The 27,418-nt window shown below is 36.8% G+C and overlaps 1 protein-coding gene across 2 annotated transcripts in view; it reads left to right on the forward strand.

Annotated features, from left to right (window-relative positions):
- The window catches only part of PRKN (parkin RBR E3 ubiquitin protein ligase), a 685,695-nt gene that overhangs the window by 411,029 nt on the left and 247,248 nt on the right, over positions 1-27,418 (forward strand). For both annotated transcript variants that reach the window (XM_059841269.1, XM_059841270.1), the window contains one exon: positions 4,355-4,491. In XM_059841269.1, the coding sequence (XP_059697252.1) occupies positions 4,355-4,491 (137 nt within the window). The remainder of the gene's footprint in view (positions 1-4,354; positions 4,492-27,418) is intronic.

Here is a 27,418-nt window from a genome sequence, read left to right on the forward strand (position 1 = left end):
TTATGAAGCAGGAGAGTGCCTGTAGTGTCCGTGTCACTGAAGTTTATATTTTTCTTTTTTTTTTTCCTTTACACATTTTTTTCAGTGATTCACCTTTTCTTGAATGGTGCTGACCTAAAACCTAAAATAGATCTGCTTTGGAATGACGTGGAGATCCATTCAGAAAATAAATTATTTCACAGTGCTTATATAGTAAGCTTTTTGAAGTACAGGAAGATTGACAAAATGGAAAAATGTGCTATAAATACAGAAGTGTTTTATGATAAATATAGTACTCATAGGTGGGGTTAAAGACTGATATAGCTGTGTGCATTCATATTTATTTACTTCAGAGAAAGGAACTCCACATGTTTTTTTTTGCTTTGCTGACTGTAATCCCATCAAGGCAGCCTTATAGACATCTGCTAAGGTTTTTTCTTATTATTTGGTTAAGATTTTGAGATTGAGGTGAGAAAAATCCGACTGTCACCTAGAAATGACCTCAAGGAGGTTTCACAGATTTGTCCAACATGATTTTCACATATTTCTACAGGCTTGGATGTATTCCTTGCCCTAAAGTGCTTCAGACTGTGGCTACTCACATTTTCTAAAAAATAATGGTCTCATATATGTGGTGTGCTGTTTAACCTTTCTTCAGTCTAGCTTTTTTCAAAACATAAAGAGTAAGGACCAAGCAAGAGAGAAATTGCCCCATATATTTTCCAGTAGGCATTGCAAGATATATCAGCTGATCCACTGTTAGGTCAACAAATAATTCCTTATGCTAAGTAGCCCCTCACAGCCATTGGACTCAATCTCTATACAATGAGAACCATCATGAGATTTTTAGGGTGTACTAGAACAATCAATTTCTCAGAAAGCTTCCTTTCTAAACAAGATCAAGTCTTTGTATCTTTCTTTAGCCAGGCTCCTGTGGTAGTCTGTCTGAGAATTAACAGCACCTTGCTGCTCTTGAGGGAAGGAGGAAAGGGCTTATGGACCAGAAATCACTTCCACCCCTGCTGTTGTTGGGCCACAGTTATCCAACAGTATTATCACAAAGCAGAAAGATTTAAGGTCCCCTTTCTTTTTCATTTAAATCAATGCACACTGATAAAATTCTAATGAAAAGGAATCCAAGCACAGGAGTGAGTTACTTATTATGGAAATTTCCAGTGATGCATTGTAATGTTGGATTTTCAATTTTTAAAAGTGGTTACATTCCTAATTGGTGAACAAAAAGGACCAATTTATCCCTTGCTGTGAGAAACATTTTTCTTATATATTATTCTCATGAAGCCTCTAATTCAGCCAAGCACATTATGTAAATGGAACCTATGAAACACTTTCTAAAATATATGTCAGGTTTACATTACTAGCCTGTTGTGTTAGATTGAGGAAGGGACCTTGTTACACTGTGGCAATTTTTTTTAACTTTCATAATACTCCTTTCTAAAATAAATTGCATTTGGTACAAGCAAGGCTTCTATCAATAACTCTTGGCTGTATCCTAAATGAGTATTCACTAACTTCACCTGGGCATTGTGATCATAATCTCTACATCTTCATCTTTACTGCTCTCAGGAACAAGACTGTTATGGCCTTTTTAAACTAGAATTGCATTCTTTTGATACAAAATCTGCAAATGTTGGACTGCAGCAAATTGTTCCAATGCCAAATGAATTTGGATCAATCTGCCTTGCATAGAGATTGAGTTTCTCAAAGCCTTATGACACAGATAGCCTGGGCTGAAAAATTAGTGGGCAGTGTGAGAGCTGTGAGAGCTGAGCTTTTTTTTTCTGACATAATCAGAACCCAGATTTATATCTATCTTGTACACATTGCTTGGAGTCTGATGGTGTTAAAAGATAGCATTTTTTAAGATAAAATAAAGATGCAGTTTATTTATTTAAGATAAATTTAAGATAAATAAAGAAATGGTTTAAATATGTACATGTATTGCTATGACCCTTCAGGAGACTTTAGTTTTAATTTTAAACAGTTGTGATACATTAAGAAGCAAAATCAATTATCACAAAAAAAATTATGGCAGAAACTGAGCCTAGTAGTTCATTTGTATAAGGAAGTTCTGTTAGTATTGATTTTGTGCAAGTTTAGGTGGAAATATTAATAACACTGTTTTCATTTCTGGCCTGGCTTTAAGATTCTCCACTTTTGATGGCCTTCTCTTATGCATCTCACCACACACATGTATTTTGTGTATTCTCTTATCTCACCACACCCATGTATTTTGTCTTTGAACTGAAGGTCAGGAGGTGTGAATTTAGAAGCAGGGAGCTTCCCATGAAACTAGAAAAGATATTCAGACACTGAAGTAATAAAAAAGAGCAATTAACCCTTAAAGTGAGATAGCCATTAAAAAAATAGGCAAATTTTATTATATCTTCAATTTATGAAGAAATATTAGGGTTTTTTCTAAAGTGTTTCTAGTTTTTCTGAAGGTTACATTTGACTGGTGACCATAGGGACTTGTGCACTGTAGGGACAAGGTGACTGCTCCTCTACTTCTCCATAATGATTTGGGGACTGTCCAGAGCTAAACTCATGGAGATCAACTTCTCATTTTGCCTTACAGCTGTTTTTTCAAAATTATTATTTGGTACATTCAGAACAGCAAGTGGGCAACTAATAAGGATTAGTAATGGGGAGGTTTTATTTAATTCAGTTTTAAGCTGCTTTATTCAAGAAAATCCTTAAAACACAGAGATTATATTTTTGGAGGTACTAACACACTGCCATGAATTCTATAGTATGTACAACACTAAAACATATTTGCATGGAAGATTAAATGCTTGTATACAGTATGTGAAATTACTGATTACATTTTGAAGCTGTATTCCCACACTAAAGTCTTTGAGTTTTACTGTTTCAGGGGATTTTTCAAAGCATCCTCTCAGGTTTTAGAGAAAATGTAGCAGTATTTCTAACCCTAATGATTTTATCACAAGTCTTGATGTATTTTATTTTGTATTTCAATACTTGTCTCCCGGAGTACCATAAATGTGTGAGAATTCATACTTTTATTTTTAAAAATAATTATACTTCTTCCTAGTTACTAAAAAAATTGAAATTTGGGGTGAATTTCTGCCTGTGTTCGCTCACAAGCAAATTAAAGGAGTAAAGTAATTCAGCATTTGAATGGGAATCTCACTGTTGTATTTAATTTAACACATTTAATCTCTTTTTTTTTTTTTTTTTTTTGCCATTTTGCGACTTGAGCTTGGTAATAGCTCTGAAAGATAAGAAATAATGTATAGAATACTTTACTTTGGAACAGACAGCAGTGTTATGTCCATCAGAAGTTAGCAGAATTTACCCTATAGTTGAGCAAAACCATTAGGTTTGATCAGCATGTCCCTGCAGTGAAGGCACATTTCATGTGTGTGTAATGTTTTCTGTGTTACTCAATTTTTCTTTCACCTTCAGTGTGCTGGTCCTGGACAGGCTTTTGGAAACCACTGGCTCTCTGGCTTTCCTTGCTGTTACTATCACTGGAGAGTCCTGAGTGCAGACCACCTCAGGAGTAAAACTCTTTTCCTCACTTATTTCAAGTATTTCCTCTCTGCATCTCCACAAGCAGTATTCTGTCAGGCTTGGGATAGCCATATTTAGTCTCTGCATGTCTGATGGGTGTCTGCACTCCTGTCATGGGCCATGGAGGCTTAGCCCATCCAGGCAATGGAGACAAATTGATCACTCAGCCCACCTTACTGCAGGTACCTGGAGGCTGATCAGCTCCAGCCTCCCCTAAGTGTATTGACCGTAGCAGGAATATCTCACTTACATATGGAATTTCTCACTTAGCGTATTTATGCCCAACACTTAAATTTAGGTGTCTCACTCCCACATTGAATCCCACACCTCTGACCAGAAGCAGAATTGCTTTACTCATTAGTACTAAGAGAATACCTTTGTTGCAGAGTTCAAATGACTGCCTTTAGAGGCTGAAGACACATGGTGATTTTCAAAAAATCTTTAGCTTTCCTAGATGGCTACATACCTATTTTGTCCTACCTATCATCACCATTTGATGTTTTGCCATATATGATCTTTCTTCACCTCATATATAGGATATCTGTTACTAAAGGACTTTTCTTGGTTAAGGTTTCAGTTTTCAGTAAAGTTTCAACTTTCAGTAAAACTTTACTTCCATTTCTTCATATCTGATTCATTTTAGAAACCATCTCTTTTTAAAAGTGCTGCAATATGCCAGGATAAATTCTATTTTTACATATGTAATAATCCTGTGTACTTTGAATTAAAAATTATTACTGAATGAGAAGTTTGAAATGAAGCTTTCTGTGGAGCTCAGTCCAGTCCTTGTTCATGGCTCTCACTGCTTTGTCTTTAACAGGAGTCCTGTGCTTGTGTTCCAATGTGTGCATCGCCATGTCATTTGCCTGGACTGCTTCCACCTGTACTGTGTGACCATGCTGAATGACCGCCAGTTCATCCATGACCCAGAGCTTGGCTATTCCCTCCCTTGTGTAGGTATGTTTCTGGTGATGTTTTTATAATTGACTTTTTTATTTTATGTAATTTTGATTTCAGGGTAAGATTTTTTTTGAACACCTTTTACTTTTCTGTAAATTGGTGGAATTATACTGCCTTCACAGAAGTTGTTTAATTTGTTGGAGAAAATATTTGAATATTGAAGTGGATTTTGCTAAGCATGTGAACTGGAAAATTAACTGGATTTTAAAGGGCATTTCTTTTAAAATCAAATGTTTACTTTCTTCACATTAGTATTTTATAATCATGAAGTGCAAGGAGATGATAGCATTACACTCCGGTTAAAAACAAAAAAAACAACAAAACACCTTCACCTCCATATTTGCAATTTCAAATTAAGTAAATTATTAACTTTCTTGGTTTGTCTTCAAGCACTAATGAAAAAGGACTGCGGCAAGAATTTTAAATACTCTTCCTTTTGGTGAAGTTCTTATTGTTAATTATCGCCTCTTTGAATGAAATGTAGTTACGTGTTTTACTTGAGTAGGAAACAAGGTTTGACTTAACTAAACAAAGAGTTAAATAGAATATAGAAAACTTGTTTTGAGAATTGATTCAATTACACTGGCATGTGGACTGCAAAATTGTCAAAAATTTTGCTATGAAGTATATTCTATACAGAGCATTTTTTCTCTTGGTGTTAAATTAAAATGGGAGCATATATGTTCATCTTAAGTGCTGTATCATGGTATGAGAATAACTATACAGCATATTGAAAGCTGCATAGAAAAAAGGTTTGTCTGGTTACCTGAATGGCTGATAAATAAGCTTCAAACCCCATTAGATGGGAGAAAAATTGACGAAAGTTTTTAGTAGAGTGGCATCTATTTAATCTGAAAACATGCCTTGACGATATTGAAAGTACTAAAGTAATAAATATTTAAAATTATTTATTTTTAATTACTTCAAGAAAAAGCAAGCAATGTTTCTTCACATTTCACTAAAATTGCTGTTGATGTGATGTGTTGCCAGGTCTTATTTTACTTCCCCCTAAACAGCTACTGTATTTACACACTGATGTCATCCTACACAAAATAATTTTTCATGTTTTGTAGGAAAACTTGTCATGAGTAACTGAACAGGAACTTTATACCCAGTGTTCTTTCCTTGACCTTTACATTAGCATAGTACTGTGTGGTCAGTCTGTACTCTCAGCCTCCTTCCTTGCTTCTCCAGAAGTTAATCCATTTGCTGCTCCCACACAAATTAATAAGCTGCTTGAGTAGAATCCTTCCTTTTTCCCCCTGTTTTATTGATTTCTTCCATTTTCTTCTGTTAGCTCCTTAGGTTAATCAGTTATGCCAGTGGTGCAGCAGACAGCTCATCTTTCTCCTCACTTGTGGGCCTTCTGGCTGCTGTGGCTGGTGTCAGAGCTTCCTCCAGTTCAGGCTGATATGTCAAACTAATGACCCTTCTGCCTCTTCTGTCTGTAAACCCATTGCTAGTCATGCTGCACTAAACTTGTATTAGGATTTTCCCATATATTTTCAACTCCAGTTGCTCTGTTCAGAAGTTCTTTTTTCTCTGAGAGGAGACTAAGAAGTTTTCAGAAGTTTTTACCCCTGACTGGCAGTTGCCAGGCAGTCTTTTTCTCTTTTCTGTTTGCTGAAGTTGAACATTATGGGAATTGAACAGTGGAAACAGAGTAGGGATGAGAAGAATACACAAAAAGATGGTGCTGGGGTGCTCAGGGTTGCAATTTCAGTCTTGGAGTGGTGAGGAAGGCATAGGTTTGGCTTCAGAAAGGCATGCTGTAGAGGATGCACAAAGTGTGGTGTACTTCTGCAGTTCAAGTGAGATAGAGTTCAGCTGAGGAAATGGGAAAGAAGCTATTGCTGCCAGTCTAGCCTCAGCTGTGTTGTACTCCAAGTGTTATAATAGCTATATATGGCAAGACTAAAATATTGCCAATCTCAAAGTTTCAGAACTCCCCAAATCGGAAAGCTGGTTTTTTTAAAATACTGTACCTTAAAGAAGTTCTAATAGCAGAAGTAATAGAAATACAATTGCAATATTTTTCCTCTCCCATTGATTGCTACCTCTGTTATGTTAGCAGTTTTGCATTAAAAAAAAAAATGCACTTGGAAGTCTTCTCTAAGCAGAGCTGTTGTAACTTCATGGTTCATTTCTGCAGCTGTCTGAACCTAACTTTCTGGTAGACAGGTCATTTGGTTGTCTCTAGTATTAAGTTGTACTTGAGTTAGGAACTAATGATAATTTTTTATTCTTTGAGAAAGTCATGGGACTGTTTCATCATACCTGTGAGAAGGAGGCATGCCTGCATTGCCAACCTCTTCCTACTGTTCAGACCCAAGGCGTTTTATCCTCCTTCATAGCTATGGATGCAGAAGCTCTCATCAATGAATTGAGAAACTTTCACAACAGTGTCACGTGATTTTCTTTTCCACTTATGATACTTCTACTGAATAGCATAAGATGGCGTTTTTACAGTCTGCAGTTCACAATCTAAATTTTGCACCTGCAGTTTGCAGTTTACATTTATAGGTAGGTATGATAAAGCACTATTTGACACAGCTTTTTCTAATTACCTCGAAGCCTCAAATGAATTCTCCTTGACAGGAATGAACACCATGGGACGTACCAAGGAAAGACCTTTCTCATTCTGGCAATGTGGGTTTACTACATGTTGTATCTAATAGAAAATGAATCAAAGTAAAAAAAAAAAAAAAAACACATTATGTCTGAGCTTTATTGAAAAAATGGAGGTTTGTTTGAGCCTTCTTCTAAAAGGAATACAAAACAAAGTCATATTCACTCTGATGAGATTTATGTTATGGTAGCTGACCAGGCTGCACAGACAGCTCAAAAGAGTCTGCATTTAAACATGTATTTTCAAACACCACAGACTAATGCTGAAATAGTGTTTGTGATGTCTTCAAGTTTGAGGTTTGGATATTTAAAAGTAATTTGATCATTTTCATGTAAGAGTAGATTTACTTAAAAACTGGCGCATTTCTTCAAGGCATACGTGCACACATTGCCCTCAAATTCTACAGGAGGGCTTGCTTTTGTAATTAAGCATAGTTAAATAGTTGGCACTTCCAATTAGTTCTGTTCATTCTAGTGTTTTTCAAAAATAGAGATAACATAATGAACATAGCCTGGAGTTTCCATTAACATTTGACTCACTGTTCCTGATTTTTATCAAGGGAATGTACCAACATAGCAAGTTTTTTATATCTTTTATTGGATCAACCTAGAGGTGAAAGCACCATACACACAACAGAATAAAAATAAACAGCAGCTGCTACAGCAAAGGGTCACTGTGACAGACGAGATCAGTGTTATCATCACAAGTGTATGATAACTTGAGCTGGAAAGGATCTAGGGATTTCAGATAAACAGGGCTTCTCAAGTAGGTTTAATTTCTTGCTTCCTGGCACACATGTGCCAGAGGATGCATTTTTTCAGTTCATTCAGGTATTTTGTGTGGTTATATCCTTGCTTTGCTTTGATTTCTGTTATGGGGCCTAATTAAGCAGGAGATAAGAAGGTTTCCAAAGAAAGCTATCATCTGAGCTGATGAGCTATGATATATCACCTCAATAGTGCCATAGCTTCACTTTGTTCCAAAACAAAATGTGTCACTGCCGTGATTTTTGGAAGAACAACATTAATTCCTTAGTGCTCAGCTGCTAATCGAGTGCCAGGCAGCAGAACTCCAGCTGAGAAGAGCCAGCCTTGAGGACCAGAGCTCTGAGCACAGGAGCAGTGCATTGATGGGATTAGCTGCTCACAGGAGTGTGGCAGCAGCCCCACCACTCAAACCCGCTGCACCAGCTCCGAGGAAGCGCTTGCAGATAGGAGCTGGCCGAATTCCATTGGTCATTAAAATAAAAAAAAGTAAATGTTACAGATTATACTCTCTGCCCTTGTTAAATAGCAACAAAAATCTATCCCATCTCTCTGTGTGGAGTCTTGTATTAATGAGGCTTCATGCATAGAAATTTCCATGAGTGGTGACCTCCAAGTATCTTTGAAATAATTAATAAGGTGCTTAGAGGGATGAATTTGCAAATGCATGAAAGATCATTTATGGTTATTTAGTTACTGTGCCGGGCAAAGAATCTTATAGCATTACCTCAAAGAAGGAATTATGTACAAATATACAATGTATTACCTCTTTTAAGCACTTTCTTTTTCCTATGAACACTGTTGCCCTTTTAAAATAGCATTAGAGCTTTATGAATCTTGGTCCCATATGTAAAATAGACTTCCACAGTTCTTTGGTAGTAGAAAAGTTGGTGATACCAAGGAAGGGCAAGGTTTTAAGCTGCTGTAGGCACTTTGCAAAAACATCTTTGCATCACTTTATTTCTTATGAGTAATCATATGCATGATATATTTTAAAGGAATCCAGATAAAAGATGCAGTTCTCCTGATGACTGTAAAACACTATTTTATCTGAAAGTAATCTGATTTTACCACAGATATATAAATAAATAAGGAGAATTGCCCCAGTTTGTGCATGGAACTGCTAATAAAAAGGACTAAAGCTTTAAAGTATAATAAATTGCCTCAAGAACCACGTTCCACTGAAGGAAAGCTTCTAGGGGTTAGATTAAATTTTTTATACACATTACATGCTATTTGTATAATAACAGTATGTCAATGCAGTCATGAAACTCTGAATCATCTTTCAAAATCCTAGTACCCTTGTAGAAAAGGGGAGAATGAACAGCTTAAGCAAACTTTGCAAGTAGAAGGGAGGAGGAAAACTGTGATTTGACCACACCAAACAATGTGTTTGAGTCTTTTCTGTTATGGACAAAAGCTCCAACCAATTTCAGAAGGTGCAAGTATGCAAGGGGGTTTAAAGTGAAGGTCAATGTTCTAGGAACAGAACCTTCTCAGGAATGTCATGTAGAAGCATGCATAGTTTGGTGGGGCTTAAAGTGAGCCAGTTCCAAGAGCAGGTACAAGAAATAAGAGTTTCCTGGTGTGAAGCCACAGTAGGTCAACAGTTTCTGAAGTCTGTGTTCTCCAATAACACTGCTTAAACATCTTTGATATACCTTAGGAAATCACAAAATCTGGGACATGGGAGTGATTATTAGAGGAATAAAAAAAAAGGGATTAAAACACACATATTTGCAGATTTAGGAATTAATGCAAAGTACTCTTCAAGTTTTTGGAGCTGGTAAATTCTTGGCAGCAGTCAACTTTTTGTAATTTCTTGTTGGTATGAAATATCTGAGCATACAGAAGCAGACTTTGACAGAAAAAGGACCCAAAAACCTATAGATAAACCAGATATTTATTCTCAAAGATTAGTTGAATTTGCAGAAGTTTCCTGAAGTAGCTTCCTGAAAAATATTTTTATGGTCTTCTGCATTCTCCTCTCACTGTGGTCATAAAATAAACATGAACTAACAGTGTATCAAGTGCTTTTTTGTGTTCCTTTACTAGCACAAGCTCATGAGACTAGCTCAAAGGACATAGTTAGAAGTCACAGCAGCTCTTTCATTTCCATTTTCACTGTTGACTGAAGTTCAAGCAGTGACATCTGAGGTTCGTTCCCTCAAGTCTTTGTGCTGTTTCTGTGGCTACAGATTGCCAACTTCTTGTCTAAACAGCCTTTAAATCTACAAAACAAGCAGAGCTTGATCCCATGGATATTTGAAGCAGGCCATGGATTATTTTCTGGGAACAACTACAGTGAAATCATACAATGGGATACTTACAGAAATCTGAGTGGCCATAATAAATTCTGCATGAGATGTCTTATCCATAGGTGTTTTTCTCCCTTGTCTCTCACTAGTCCTTCTATTGCAATATATTTCATTTGTAAATTGCATGGAGATGACAGTGCACATAGGCTTAATCTGGTTAGCAATAATGAAGGACAAGAGATAATGAAAAAATCTTGCATGGAAATTAATTGACTTTAAAAGAAACTAGAAATGAACTTTCAAAGCACACTTCTTGTCCTATGAAGTGAGGTGGCCTGTGTCAACATAAAACAAACATACTGGAGCAGTGGCAGAAGTGTGTGCAGAGGGGTCTATCTGTCTTTCCCCATTTCTATGTCCAGCTGAGACAGAGGTGAAGTTTTGTCTCAGCTAGAGTCAGTGAAAGGTGTGATTTTGTCTTTGGAAATGAAAGGTATTTGTTCTGACTGAAAGCACTTCAGCCCATAATTGTTTACCTTACAATGATTAGTTGATGTAGGCATTTGGTTGATAAGTCATTTAAAGTTGCCATCTGATTAAAAAATCATCATATACATGAACAGTAAAATCAAGTCTTACACTTTTATTAGTCACCAGCTTTACAATGATCTTCTTGGGTGGGTTTTAACTCAAGCTATTTTCTAATTTATCTTATGTAGGTGCTGTTATAGCAAGTAGAATGATTTTGACTGTACCTCCTTAATGCCTGTTCTCTCCAGGAAAATATATATTTTTAAGAAAGAAGGGTCAGCTTCTGAAAAAGGAGCTTTTGTGTTCATTCATGGCTGCAGATGCATCCATGGACATTGAGTTGTCCATGGATGGTGTTCCAAGTCCTGAATGGCCTTGCTCGGTGCTCCCATTCTAGCTCATAGGCTGTTAATGTTCATGAGGAAGTCTGGGTGAAATATGGGAACAATTGAGATAAATAGAAGGAAGGAATAATAATTTAGGGAATAGTGGAAAGAAGAGTCATGAAGGGAAGGAACTGAGAGACCAAAGAGGCTGGGAATAAAGGAGAAGTGTTGGTGACTATTCAAGGCATGAAACAAGAAAGATCTAAAGGGTGAGGGTAGGTAAAGTGAGTAAATAATGCCTCCAGTTTCTCTCATAAAGCTAGGAATTTAGCTTTCCATGACAGTAGTTCATTAGTTTATATGTGGACTGTTCTTCAACAGACTGGAAACACATTTGTCCTAAAAATGTCCAGGAGACTGAAGAAGATGTTGATTTTTACAGCCAGAATTTGTTTGAGGTCTTTATCTTACACTCATGCAGCATGAGGGGAAGCTGACCTTTCATGTTTGGATAATTAGAGATTTCCTAATGGATCAGTTTTTATGCAAGCAGAGAGTTTCTTTCAGTATAACACCATCCCTGAGGTGGGCTGTGCAAGCAGCATCCTTTATAAGAAATCATTGCTGTCTGCTAACCTATATACTCCATAAATAACCTGCTGGGACCAACTGTGGCACATGCAGCATGTGTTTAGTCTCCAAAGCCAAGTGATTAATATTCCCTGAGTCACTTTCTGAGCCTTGGTCTCCCACATGGCAGCATGTAGAGCTGCTGCCATATCACAGAACCAGCTAAGGACATTCCCCTTCAACAAGGAGTTGGCTTTAATTAAATTTCTGTGTCTGGGAAGTGAAAATCTAATTTTCTTTTTGACATTTTCTATATTACTACTTAGACAAAATTATGAAAATAATTAATCCCTGTGAAGCAGACATCAGCATTATAAGAGATACAAAAATATTGCATATAAATAATACTACTAATCACCAATCTGTTATAATTTATTGATGCAAGGTCTTATTAAAACTCTTAAATCAGATTTGTTCTTCATATAGCAGATGTGTCAAATGATTTCACAACGTAGATGCAAGTGAGGGTTATAAAAAGTAACATGGTTACAACTGCTTCTCAATAAATTCTATCTCACCAGAAATGTATTTCAAGACAACAAATAAATGGGGGAAAGGAGATAAGGTGTGTAATTTAGGAAAGAGGTTTTGATTGTATATCTGAGAGTCAAATACAGTCCAATACAATGGTGAATGAAACTGTTGATGAAGGAAAGGTCTGCATGCAATAACAATATTCTCATTCTGACTCATGGGGAATCCTTTTTCACATTAAAAAAGCCATTATGTCACCTAGTGTCATTTGGTAGCCTTGTTTCCTTCCCTTCTTATAAGCATGGAAATTATTAACTATAATTATCTGTTGCTTACAGAACTTGCTACCATATGATAACAGAGTAGTCTTATTTGGAAATAATTCTAGATTCTTTAAGATAGAAAATATTTGTGCTTAATCAGATGGTGAGTTTTAGTGTGCTCTTAAAAATGAATTATTAGGATGCTTGCAGTTAGCTTTTTTGCTTTGATGCCTGATAAATTTGAGCTAGTTAGAAATTTTTATCTTTCATTTTCCCATTTTAAAACCAATGTAGCCTCATTATTTCAGTGAAACTAATAGGACAATAGGATTTTCCAGAACAATTTAAAATTCCTATATTTACTGCATTTTTTAAAAACATAATCATATAAATATAAATATCTGTAAGGAAATACTGGAGTTGGCAGAATATGGTGATTCTGTTGAGCACAGTTGGACAGAATCAGGGACACCTTGTAAGAAAGGACTTTCCTTGGACACCATTCAGTCTGATTCACAGCCAAGGCAGGAATAGAGGGACATGAGATATCAGTCAGTTGAGAATGACAATGAAATGTATATTTTACTTATACATTGTTTAAATAAGGGTGAATGAAGTTCTTAAAAGACTTTCCCATTTCTGAAACCCCTGTGGAAGTGAAACTTGACAGACCCTTGTTAGTCATGTCCTTCACTAACAATTTAAGTTTGAATACTCACACTTTTCCTGTTAATACCTTTGCATACCTTGTTCACAGCAAATGCTCATGGATAAATTTTATCAGTAAATAATAAGATGCAACAACCACATTCATAAGATAACATAATGTGTGGAATGTTAAGCCTTAAGTGCCTTGAGCTGGCCAAGACTGAAGATGCATCCTATAACCTATTTGTTTGTTACAGAGATCAGAATGTTAGGAAACAGTCCTATTTGAAACTGAGACCATCTATCAGCATCCCAGTGGGTGACTGCGAGCACACTACCTGCCTGTCAGTCAGTACCTGTTTTCTTCTCTTCTCTGTTACCCTTTGCCCTAGATGTCTCTTTTTAAACCTCATAAAAAATGAGGTGCTGCTATAAAAGCAATGACCTGGCAAAGTGTGCAGTTCTTGCCACTTGGTGCACACCTCAGCTGCTCCACCTTCAGCTTTGTGGCTAATGCTGCAGGAGATACCAGTGCTTCAGGAATGCTTTTACTGCTAGGCTTTTACAGAAATAACCAAAATATCCATGAGAGAGTTTTTCTGTATTAATACCAAACTGGAAATCTGAAGAAGTTCTCACCCCCATTTAAGATATTTGGTTGTGACTGTGAATTCATTTAGATCTGTATAAAACATATAAAACACAGCTATGTGTAAAATGTAAATAGCTTAGCTGAAGGTGTTAAAAATCAGACAAATGACTCAACTGGGAAGTACAGTGACAAAGGTCTGCCCATTAAAATTCTCCTGCTTTTGAAATTCTCCTGCTTAGTTGTTCTGATTTCTTCCTCTATTTGTTCCCTTTCTTTATTTTCCCCTAAGAATATGCCTCTCATGATTCTATGTTATTTCTTTTCATAATTTATTTATTTCTTGGTTTCTGGGAAGTAAAATATATTTTCTATGCTGTCCTTCACTGCCATTCCCTTTGTTGTCTGGCCATCTCTGTTGCTTTATTTGCTGATCCCTAAATATTGCTAGCACACCCTTGGATTCCTTTCCACATTTTTCTCTTCATTTCACATTTTGTCTTTCTTTTCTCTCTGTCACCTTGTCATGCTTTCCATTTCCTGCCCTCTTTTGTTCTGATTGAGATTCCAGTCACTCTTGATCTCTTCTGTAAGGACCACAAAGCAGTGAGGCTTCTGGGCAGATGAAGGCATAAGGAAAACTGACTCTAGAGGTGCAGTAATGAAAAGGGGTCGCTTCTGAGGGTCAGTTTTTTGTCTGTGATCACTAGAAAAAGGCTGTTTGGTATTGTCCCTCAGCTGCATAGGAGAACCAGCTGGGTCTTATTCCCTGACCTTTTTCTTTCCCAGGAATATTCGCATTCACGTGTTAATGCCTGGCACTGTGGCTTGTGTGTCCCCTGGAGAGAGGCAGTGGGAGTAGTTAGAAGTGAAGGCTGGCGTGCTCTGATAACCTGGCCCAAGACAGCTGCTTGGGAAAGAGAACCTTGTGTCAAACAGAGGGTGGGGCTCAAAGGGTTGGTTATTAAAACCACGTTCCCTTCATTATCCTTATCAGGTAGAAAACAGCTAGTAAGAACTTGGGGCTTTTTTTTCTCTTTTTTTCTCTGTAGCTTTGCAAGGATATAGGCACACATAGGCACAGCCTTCAGCAGAAATTCTGGCCAGCTAAAACATGAACTAAACTACTAAAAGTTATTTTGTTTGTCTTCTACTGTGTTTGGAAAATGAAAGAGTACAATGCCAGGTATGAGGGAAGCTCAGCTTGTCAGTTAAATGGGCTGCCTGGCAAAGCCAGATTTTGCTTTTCATGATCCATGTCCTCAAGTAATATCCGCTGTTGATATCACTGCTGGAGGCAGGCTGGAAATTATGGAGGCGTTCTGGTAATAACTGCTAGCAGGGAGACAGTATTTACCAGGAGACTGTGATGAGACTCTCAGGTAAATAATAAGCATTTTAGAAAATCAACCTAATTATGTATTTAATCGCTTGGAGCCCTTCCATTCACTTGGGAAAATAATATGCATTTTGTAAATCTGCCTAATTATTTATTTGAGAAGGAAGTAATTCTAGCCTCTGGGGTATGGAGTGTGAATTTTTTGATTCTTTGTGCAGATCTGATATTCTTGAGAATGTATTTTTTAAAAAATCGACACCCCACCATCTCAAAATACCAAACCAAGACAATGCAAAAATGTTATGAATGCAGTGGGGTGGGGTTATTTTAGCTTTTGTATCCAGTGCTCTGGTATGTCTAGAAAGGCTTCAAACTTTATTCTGCTTTACAACAGCCATCTTCTTAGTATTCTCAATAGAAAGATGAGCAGTAAAGTGCAAGCAGCCATATTTCTATGTGGAATACTGCCTGAATAGGGAGTTTTGCGGCCACTAATGAATCAAGCTAAATCTAGTCAGCAGTTATTAAAAGCTAGAGCACATTTCAGGTCTGAAATTCCATAGCATCCTTGCAGTGGACGTGATGGTTTTTTCTTATGATGGTATGAATAATGAATTGCATTCTTTGGCCATAACTAGTTACTAGCAAGAGAACTGAATGTCTAATATATGTCAGAATTAAAATAAGTAATTTTGTTCAGTGTGCATGCCAGTCCACAGGGAGTTATTATTCTACTAGAATACATTCTTCCCACTCTCAATTTGTGCCTTTTACTCTGGGTTTTTCCTTAATCAAGAATTTATAGACTAGTTTCTGTAGACTATCATTAACAATGTCCTGAATTTACTTGGTGTAAATTAACAATGTCCTGTATTTACTGTGCATTTTTAAGTGCTCTGGATGTCCACTTGAGAAATTAGGTTTTATTTTTCTAAAATTTTAGAAATAATTATTGACAGAGAATACATCAAGGCAGAAGTATTTACAAGTCATTTATTTACCCTTCTTAATGATAAATAGAATTTTCATAGTAAAAAATATAGCCAAGAGGAATTATCTGAAGAATCAATTTCTTGACATTGTATTTTCTTACAAAGTGAATACGGTGTCCTGCTAAATATGCAAAATCCTATCAGCATTTAGAATATTTTCTTTATCAAAACAAATGAAAAACATTGTTCAATTAAAAAAACTTAGTGTGCTGTTTTGCTCATGACCTCTGTATCTGTTCCTGACTTCATCAGATTTATGGGGATGTTGCATTAAACACTTTTCCCAGCACAGAAACATCAAAAGCTCAGGACAGAACTGTCACATTATGCCTATAATTGAACACTTCCTCTATATGGTCAAAGCTCTTTTCCTGAATTTGATGTCTTCCACAATAAGTAAGAGCAAGAAATTCTAAAAGAGAGTTCTCAACATCATTCTGTACCCATTTATGTGTTTCATTCCAGGGTGACTTCCAACTCACACATCTTTTACTAATTTCTCTTATTGCAAGTAACCTGCAGCTCACTCCTTTGTTTCTCTCCTTTCATAAAATTCTGGCATTTCTGTTTATTATATTAGGTCCTTCACCAATGAAAGGAATATTGCTCTGCTTCACAGGAACATGCACAATTAGCCCATGCTTAACCTGGTTGGTTCATATTGAAATGCTTATGTTTATGCATGGACCTGAATACTTTTCTGGATAAAGAAATTTTCATATATCAACCTCATTGCTGGATAGCATCAAGATGGACTGATTCAGTGAACTGGTTTATTATTTCTAAGTCAGCCAATTTTCCTTGTATTTTTATAGCCTATATGGAAATACATCCTCACCTGAAAAACACTTTATTTCAAAACACATTGTATTCAAAAGTAATTTCAACCCCTCATGCATTGTATGACTATCCAAATGTGCAGAAAGCATAATAGTGAATTTTATGTATGGATGAAGCTCATGAAAGTGTTTTCCCTCTTTCGTTACACTGCTTTTATAATAAGTCCCAGTTAAGCAGCACTCTATAATAGATTTGACATTTAAACCATTTCAAGAAAACAACCTCCAGTTCATGTATTATTCTAATTTTGTTTACAAAATAGTAGGCATTTACAGCATTTGTAGAGCTAAAGAATGTATAACACAGGTGGATTGATGTTTCACTCTTTGATTACAGACTGAAGCAGTGCAACATTGGGATTTAGTGCAGATAGCGAGGTACAACCTTAGAGCGAGTGTAAGATGGTTTCACTCCTGCATTTGTTTTAACCTAACTGGAGCCTGGACATAAACTAAAAGTTGGTATGGGAATACCTCTGTGCTGGGTTTGTTCTCTAGGTGCCAAATGAGTTGTGTAAGCAATGTCATTCAACAGACAATGACAATGAAATTCAGGGTACGCTTTGCTCCTGTTGCACTGGGAGTGTTTCCTGACTTTAGCATGATCCTCATGTGGCTGCTATGGGTGTGTTAAGGCCACTTTCTGTATCTCTCACAAAGCAGCCAAAAGCAGTTGATAATCAGTTTGTACAGATTGAGAGGAAAGTAGGATAATTGGAGTGATATTTTGTGGAATAGAAAGAGATTCATATTTCAGTTTTGGTATTCCAGAAATCGGGACTGGTGTGTGACCAAGATTTTTCTCAAAGATTATTACTGCTTTGCATGGTAATTAAAAGTACCATGTAATTCATATTATCTCATAGGTTAAATATTGTAAAGTAACATCAAGTTGCAGCTGAGAGAGCTTGTTTGTGCTAGAAATCTGTATAGACCTTTTAGAACCGTGCTCTAAAAAATGACTTCTAATCCTACAATTACCTGAGTTGCATATTTTTAAAACAGCAGGGTTATGATGAATGGCTCCCAGTGGAACTTATGTGAGTTTGGAGTAGATTTTGGTATTTGAAAATAAAAAGCTAAAGTACTCATGGTTTAAAATCCTTCTTCCCCAGGATTTAAAAGGTAGTCATTTGAATCTTGAAATTGAAAAGCATCCTGGATGGGGAAAACTGTTTGGTTTCAATTGAAACATGGAAATTCTGTACAATCAATTCTCCCCAGTAATACAATTTCCCCCAAGTTCAAAATGTTGGGGGTTGTATGTAGGAAGCTTCCTGGCCATTTCAATAGAGATCAGAAAACAAAGAATACTTCTTAGATAAATTTCTTACCTTAGGTACTACTGGAAAATGTGGATTTATGCCAACAATAAAGACAAAATGAGATTAAATTCTAGTTCTCAGAATTCAAAAGCACAGAAGAGTTTTCTTATGAATGACAATTCAGTATTTTGAAGAGGTTTTAAATATAAAATGTTCTCTTGACCATATGCTGTGATACATCCAAGGAACCTGAAAATATAGTCCTCTGTCTTTTCTAGTTTCTCACAGTTCTGGTATGATGACGTTCTTTTTTAATTCACTCTCTGCTCTATTTTGAGAGGCACTTTTCCATCTGAAATTAAGGCATAGTACTAACAGTATGACACATACAGTATGGTATTGTTTGCAGCCAGAAAATGGTTGCTAACCCACCAGAAAAATTTGGAAGAGATAACACTGAAATCTTGGCTTGTTTCAGCCTCCCACTTACAACTGCTGATCTGGCAGCATGTAGACATAGACTTACACCCAGAAATTTGGCAAATCTAAGCAAAATGTAAAGCAATGATTTGTACTTGCAAAGAGTAGTCCTGACTTAACTTGCTTTGAGTACTTATAGAAGTAACTAAAATTACTCTAGATAGACATTTCTGATCCTTGTTTATCAAGTTTGATATGTGTGCAAATATCTGTATTTTGCTTTCACTTAATGTCATCTTAACTTCATTGTGATAAAAATGTTATATTGGGAGGATAGTGCAATTCAAATGCACAAGTACATCTTTATTTAGCTTTGCATTAATTTTTTTAAATCTTTTTCATTAAGGGACATATATTATTTAGCTTTATCAGGTAAATTTGACTATATTTACTAAATACTTTTCTGACCTTTTTTACAATATAAATCAGTGAACTTTTCTGAATTTTTCAATCTGCTAGGGAATGGCTTTGCATGGTAGTTCAAATCTAGCCACCCTACTGATATTGAATATCTATACGAAATAAAGTTATCACAGCTGAAAGTATTACAATCAAACTGATTGCTTTTTAAGGGTGAATTATTACCATAGTTATTCATGTTAAACACATATTATTGAAAGACAATTCTCTTAAGTTCATGCTGTATATTCTTAAATTCTGTCACATGAGGCTTTCCCCTTATTTTAGAAGTCCTCTATTTCTTCTAAGTTGCTAGAGAAAAGTAACTTTGGGTATTAGGCTTAGAATGGTTTTTTCCTTACACATGGAGAAATGAGATTTTCCAGGTTATTTGAGACAATCATCACTCAGAAACTGCCCTTCTCTAAGAGACTTAACTCATTTTTTCAAAGCCAGAGTTGCAAAATGTAATGCCAAAACACTTGTTTCCATTTCCATGAGTACAAAATAAAACTCTGGCTTTTGTTTATGTTATTTATAAGAGGTATTGATAGCCTATGTGTGGGAGGGCAAGTTTAAAGTCAGCTTGTGCTATCTGCTTCCTGTGGGGCTTCTCCCAAATACCACTGCATGCAGTTTCCCTTGTGTGCCTGCTCTGCCAGCCTGGCCCCTGGAAAAGTCACTTAGTGTATTTGTGTGTCACATTATGTAAAGTATTATGCATTCATGTGATCATTTACAAGTTATGTTCATCTGTAGCCACTTTAATCAACTCCCCTGCACTCGTCCCAGAGGGACTGAAGTGGAGTGAATTTACACCCCAGATCTCTAAAGAATATCAAGTTGTCCCATTTTTTTAGTACAACTTAGAAGAGAAAAAAATTTTTTTAGTTTTTCTCATTTTGTCTTCTCAGAATGCACACAAGCACTGTTAAAAGTCAGATTTGTTGAAGGGCAGGTCTGGGCACAGTTCAGCGCCGGTGCCGATTAGAGATATCTTGCAAATCTAAGGAATGAAAATGTAAACTTTATGCTCTAAGGGAAGAATACTTGATTTCCATTGGCACACGCTTTTAGCTCACAGCAGACTTTAAGCTTATGACACTTTTTATATGTTGGAAATCTTCTTTGCATAATTTGAATGGTTTTAAAAAAATATTATACCAGTCCTTTCCCTCAGGGCCCTCTACAGTTGGAATCTTAGTACTAAAGGAGCCTGTTTCTACAGGCAGATGGATATGAAAAATAATGCTAATAAAATTTGTAAAACTCTTTTTAACATTTTTATAGGAATATATTTGTAAAATATATATAGGATACAGGATGAATGATGCCATTTTATGGCTTAATATTACTCAAGATGGCTTGCATATCTCCCTCATGGTTTTGCCACTGTTTATTTTATCCCTTACAAACTCATGTTATGCATTTTATATAAACATCAATATTTGTATATGTGAGGGACTTGTATGCATATATATTCAGACAGAATACATATGTGTACATACTCACATATGCACATAATTATAGATAGAAAAGTATAACTTTTGGGTTACAAGTCAAAAAATCTCAGAAATTGTCATACCGTTTTTACTATTTCATTTAATGAAGTAATATTTTCCTTTAAAATGTTTCTTCACAACTTCCAGTGAAGTAATTTGGGTATGATTCTTTATGTTATGTTAGAAGAGCTGAACCACGGACTATTAAGAAACTATAAACATTTAACATCATAACGTTAGGCATGCCTACTTTGCAAGGGGTCAGTTGAGGTAAGAGTTTCTGCCTCTATTTTTCAGAAGTTTTTCACGTCTCATTCTTACATTCCTTCCCCTCCTAAAATATTCTGTTCTCTTTTTTTCCTGTTGTTTTATTTTAACTCACTACGCATTTTAATTAAAAAAAAAAAAAACAAAAACAAAACAAAAAACCACAACTAATAAGGAAACAAACCAATTTAAAAAAAATCAAACCCAAAGCCTTGGTTTTTTACCACACTGCAGTACAATGCAATGTAAAACTCATGTAGGTATAGAAAGAGAAATGAAGGTGAGAATAAATATTAAGATAAATAAGCAAACATAAAGGAATGGTGGGAGTGGACTCCACCCAGTAGAAACAGCTGCAGAAGTCAAAAAGAGACTGTTGGCTGCTGGAAGAAGGCACGGAATTGGCAATGTCTCCTTCTTCCATACTCTTCAGAGGGTCACAGCCATGTGGTTCAGTGTGATTCAGTCTGGGAAAAGTTTCAGTGTAGCTGATGTTTGGTTCCCTCCACGTTTTGGTCTTCATGGTTAAGACCGGAGAGATGTTCAAGCCAATGTGTGTTCTCTGGGAAAATGAAAGGGCCTTTCAGACAGCTGTGGTTTTGCTGTGATTGCCTCTTCCCTTTGGCTGTTTTCTCCAGCCACCTCCTTAGTTTTACCCCATAGCTGCCAGTTTTTGCACACCTATTAATTCACCTTTTCTTCTGGACTATTTGGTCATTCGCTTTTCTTCTTTTTATCCTGTCTCTTCTTAATGATGCTTCTTCCATGCCCTTAAACTATATTTAGGGAATAAATTATATTTGACACTAGTGCTCATAGCTTCTTCCCGTGTATGTCTGCTTTACTTAGAAGCTATGCCCTTAACATAAGGCAAGGCTTTCTTTTTCAGTCTAGCTCAAGGGGAGGTTTATTGATACTTACTATTGTAAGCTGGAATCTCCACAAGAAATTAAAAAGGCAATTAAAGGAAATCCTAAGGGGAAAAAAAAGGTGCAATTTATAAGACTGTAGAAAACATTTTAAAAGACAGAGATTTGGTGAGAACAATACTAAAATGTGCAAAGGGAGATGAATCAAACAATGCATAAGGTTACAAGACTTAAAGATGACTGGATGAGTCACTAAACATCTGTGAAAAACAGAAGCAAAACTACAATGCCATTAGATATTGTGGGAATTACATTGAGACAAATATAAGCACAAGAAAAAGTTGGTAGAAAATTATTCTGTCATCTAATTTTGCTGGCTAGTGAGAATCTATATGCCTATTAAGCTCTGAGTGGTTAGCATCTTGGAAACCCTGCTGAAGGACACGAAGACATCACAGTTATTAGAAGTGAAATGGGACACGATAGCTCTATTAGAACCCCCATTTCTAATAGTCCTTTCCTGCTCTCTGAAGCGGTCAGCATGGCATCTGTCTATTTCTTCTCTGTAAATGGGTGAATATTCTCTGCAAATAGTGCAATCAACTACATTACTGATAATGCTTATAAAATCCTTGGTGGCTGGGAAAGGACTTTTGTTACCTTGGATGTCTGTTCTAGGGGAAAATAGCATACATATGTAACAGATCCTGATGTATATGGTGCTACAGTGCCCAGAATAGACCTAAGGCACACAACACATATTATGAGTCTTAAACTTAGTTTCATAAGCAAAAAAATCTGCTAGAAATTTGGATGTCTGGCTTAGTTGTGAAGTAGGACACCTCTCAATAGGGGTCTAGCTGGGAGAAAGAACATTAGTGATAGATGGAAGCATCTATGAGGTATATAGTCCTGAAAGAGTTATCCATTGGGAAACACATACTGATTTCCAAAAATGCTGTCAAAAGTGATTCTGGTATATTTTGGTTCTGTATGCCCATTTGTTTCAGGTCAACAGCATAGACCATTGATGAAATATTAGTTAAATGTACTTCTGCTTTCTTCTGAAAATACTTTAAAACTTGCATTTACATATTAGATGTAATATCAGACCTATAGACTTAAGAGCATAAACTGAAAATTTATTTAATTCTGTTACTTTACTGCTTGCTTGCATCTGATCACTCTACAGGATTTTGGTGTACTTCGACAAATTGTACCTTACTTGGCTTTTTTAATATACTTTATAGTCAGAGTTACTTAGTGGAAAACTCAAAGACGTGTGTGCTGCTATATCCAGCACTGAGTAGATCATCTTACAAGTCATGCCATCATGCCAATGTACACATATCCTGAAGTCCCTTGGTCTCACTATTTGGCATCCTTTCCGTGCACATTCAGATCTTGCCAATTCAGCTTTCTCTGTTGCAGTATTTCCTCTCAAGTTTACTGGAATATTTAAATGGCAGGTGTTCTTTCAATTCTTCAATTTTAACATCTAATTGTTCCCCTCATTTTCTCTCTTCTACTCCTTTGTGTTTTTACTGTTAACTTTAAGTCAGCTGAGATCTCCTGATGTCCTCAGTACAGGGAAACTCTTTCCACTCTTTAATTCCCTCCCATGTAACTCTCTTTATCTGTGCTCCGTGCCTCATTTTATTCTTACTGGGTCATTTCCTTTCCATTCATGATTGAAGTTCACCAATTTTCTTTTCTCTCTTCTTTTTCAGACTCTCACTGTTTTATTGCTCTGGCAGTATGAAGTGCTTATTTGCTTTCCATCCACTTTCTTTAACTCCATTGGCCAGCTTTACATTTTACTCTGTTCTTTGGTCTTGTTATGCTTCTTCCCTGCTTTTATCGTCTACCACCTCCACTCTTATTAGGATCACTGAATAAGGAAACAGTCGTCAGTCAGCTTTGTCAGTGCTGAAGTCCTTTGAATGAGTCAGACCTATGGAGTGAATTAAATGCAGCCCAGTTTAATATGGTCAAGCTGTCCTTTCTATAAGTGCATGGGTCCCAATTGTCTTTCCTGATGTCATCATTTTCAGTGACCTTGTGGGACATTAACGTTCCCTACACTGTTTCTTGGCACAGATACTGTCATCTTTACATTTCAGGGTTTGGGTTGGGTTTTCTTTGGAAGAGTGGGGTGCAGTAAGGGAGTCTTACCTTTTCTTTGTTTTTTCTCTATTCTTTTAATTCCCATTCCTAAATTTCATTATTCTCTTTCTAATGCCTTTTTTTAAAAAAAACTTTTATCACCTCTGAGGCAAGATCAGGGAAGTCTTGCTTATCAAACTTCATTTCCTTTTCTGACAAGGTATCCCACCTAGCTGATCAAGGGAAGCCAGCTGATGTAATCTTTTTTATCTCATTAAAGCTTTGGATACTGTCTCCCACAGGATCCTTCTGGACAAAATGTCCACCACACAGCTGGATAAACACATCAGGGGATGGGTGAGCAACTGGCTCATGGGCCAGGCACGAAGGGTTACAGTGAATGGGGTGACATCAGACTGGGGATCTGTCACTTGGGGGGTTCCACAGGGCTCCATTCTTGGTTCTGTGCTGTTCCAACATCTTCCCTGCTCTTCCACAGGGCTGGAAGGGATACAGAGCAAGTTCACAGAGGATACAAAACTGGGAGGAGCTGTTGACTCCCTGAAAGGCAGGGAGGCCCTGCACAGAAATGGCTCTTGACAAACCAGAGAGCTGGGCAATCACCAACCCTATCAACAAGGGAAAGTGCTGAATTCTGCACCTGGGATGGGACAACCCTGGATGCATGGACTGGCTGGGGAATGAGATGCTGGAGAGCAGTGCCATGGAAGGGGACCTGGGGATCCTGGTCAATGCCAAGTTGAACATGAGACTGAGGGGAAACCTCACTGCAGTTACAGCTTCCTCATGAGAGGAAGAGGAGGGACAGGCACTGATCTCTTCTCTGTGGTGCCAGTGACAGCACCCTAGGGAATGGCCTGAAGTTGTGTCAGGGGAGGTTTAGGTTTATGAAAAGATTCTTCACCCAGAGGGTGGTTGGGCCGTGGAGCAGCTCCCCAGGGAAGTGGTCACAGCACCAGCCTGGCAGAGGTCAAGTGTTTGCACAATGCTCTTGGGCAAATGGTGTGACTCTTGGGGATGGTTCTGTGCAGGGTAAGGAGTTTGACTTGATGACCCTTGTGGGTCCCTTCCAACTCAGCATAGTCTGTTTTTCTGTGAACTTTTGAAGGAGGAATCTGTTTTGACTCTGCATTAGGCAGGCTTGGTGTTGCGGTGATTTCTCTCAATTGCTGGAAATCATAGAGTGGTTTCCCAGGGGTTTGTGTGATACCTGGTAAACTGGTTGTGATATCTGGCAAACACACAAGCACTCACTAAAACAAAGAATCATTTTATGGTCTGTCGTCTTGGTGTATTTTCTGCTGTCTAATACATTATGAATTCTTATATTCATCTTTCCCTTTGATACTTACCAGGCACCTTTCTTCTGTCATCTGCTTATTTTTTCAGGATTTGTGATTATTTTAATTTGCACTTCTGTGCATAATCAGTCATTGTGTTAAAAAACTGTGTGAGTGTGTGGTATGGGAAGGTGAGGGAAGAGACTATCAGATCATTTTAAATGCATCTCCCGAGGCATAATGTCAAATGTCCTAAATGTCTTGGCTGCAGCTCTGATTTTTTTTTCCATACTGCCATTCTGCTGATGCAGGAAAAGGCAATTGCATTACTTTCCTGATGACTTAAAGTAGTGGTAATTACACATATGATGTTACTAGATTCTCCACATCCTGCATTAGGACAGTTATGATTGACTTATTGATGACTTTATTAATTCATTTCAGGGGACAAGAGCTTAAAAATTACTTTTTTTAAGATTTTCACATACAGGCTTGACGCTCTGAAAGATGTCTTAATGTCTAATTTACAGTTATTTGAAATCACCAGCTTTTCCAAACTCATTAGTTTCAACAGTTATTAGGAAATAAAAGTCAATTAGCACTTCCAGTATATACCATGAAAAGATATTTCCCCAAGGTGTAAATGTGTTATTTAGTAAGACTGCTAGCCAGTTACGACTTGTCAGTACCCAGAATGTGAAAGCTTTGGATGCATCTAAATAATGAGGAAATCAGTTTACACTTCACATACTGCAATAAGTCAATGAGCAAAACTTCCCAGCATCCATTGGAAAGCTGTGAAAAAAAAGGCAGATACACTGATACACTGTGCTCTCTCCCATTACAACCTCACTCCCATTAAGAGGTGGATACTATAAACGATTGTGAAACTTTTACATGCATATATTGAGTGGATGAAAGGAGTGACTTTCAATGAATATGTTAGTATTTTCTAACCTTCATAAAGTGAGATATTTAGTCCTTAGAGAGGAGAAAACCCCTGTTTTACTGTGATTGCTAACTGGGCCAGGGAAGGTTGATTGTTAGCACTAAACTTGTAACCATCTCATTCTTCTGTTATTAGAAGACACATGTGCTTTCAACCTGGTTGTTGCTTTCATGCAGTTTCATCATTCCTTCTGGCTTCTTATTCCTTTGGTCCTTTGGCCATTCCTTTATATCAAATGAAAAGATCAACTTTTCTGAATAAGTCCTCTGGTAAAAAATGTCAACCCAGCATTTTCTTCTCTTTGCTTTTAACTCCTTAATGTTTGCAAGGACCTTGGCTTTTCTGAATGGAAACAGTCATTGAGGGTGAATTTCTCTCTCCCCTCATCCCCCATTTTTCTTTTTCTTTTTTTTTAATATATTTTTATTTTTTTGGTTAAGTTCTGTCAAGGAGAATAATCTCTTCTCAATCCATAGAAAAATAGACACACATGGATTTTCATATTTCAGCAGCTCCACAGCAATCCCATTAGAAAAACCTGCAGACAGTAGCAAGCTCTTGATTAACATTGAGTTAAAAATGGCAGAATAAATTTGCTTTAATTGGGACAGAATCTTAGGAGCCAGGATTTAACTTCCACAGATATGAGTCACCATCGTGAACAAATGCAAATAGCAATTGTTATTTTGTTGTCACAAATCGGAAGAGGTCATGTACTCAGAATCTGAGTAACAAGAAATATTGCTGGGATTTAAAAAAGCAGCTGAAAAATATTAGGGAAAGTTTTATCTAGAGTGTTCTTATATGTTCTTGCTTTTATATAAATTTGTATGTGTGATAGAAGAAGAAGCTTGTGATGTTTGTGCATCTCTGTGGGTTTTGCTTAAGTGAAATAATAGCTATAGAATATACGGTTTTTAAATACTTGTACCTAGATAAGAATGTGGGAGGGTTTAAATTAAAAAACTAAGTATTAGATGTTCTTCAGAATTATGTAAACTTTCTTTTATTCAGCCTGACATACAAAGCTGAGATATGTATTTTACTGACAGGAGAGGATAAAGAAGATTAAATGGCAATATTTTCATTCTTATAATGAAGGCGATCTAACCTTGGTGTATGCTTAGCTAAGAAAGGTGAATTTCACCTTTATACAGACAGTCTTGTGGAAGACTGTTCCTATAGCATTGAGGGAGACTGGGTTTTTTGATTGAATTTTGGCCATCATGAGCAAATGAGTTAAAATAACGGTCATGTAAAATGTTGAGAAGATATTTAGAGATGGATTCTCCACTACCTTCCACTTTGTCCTGTAATTTCCATCTGTACAGTTGTATATCCACTTCACAGAGCTGTAAAGATGGAAACAGGCTGAAGCTTTGTGTCAAGTTTTCTCACTCCCCTCCTCCCTCAGCAGCAGGGTATGTGAATGGCTGCAGACCTACAAAGTCATTTTTACAATGCCTGAGCTCTATAGAACAGAAACACGAGGGAACACATTTTT

Source organism: Haemorhous mexicanus, chromosome 3, assembly GCF_027477595.1.
Source record: "Haemorhous mexicanus isolate bHaeMex1 chromosome 3, bHaeMex1.pri, whole genome shotgun sequence".
NCBI classification, from domain to species: Eukaryota; Metazoa; Chordata; class Aves; order Passeriformes; family Fringillidae; genus Haemorhous; species Haemorhous mexicanus.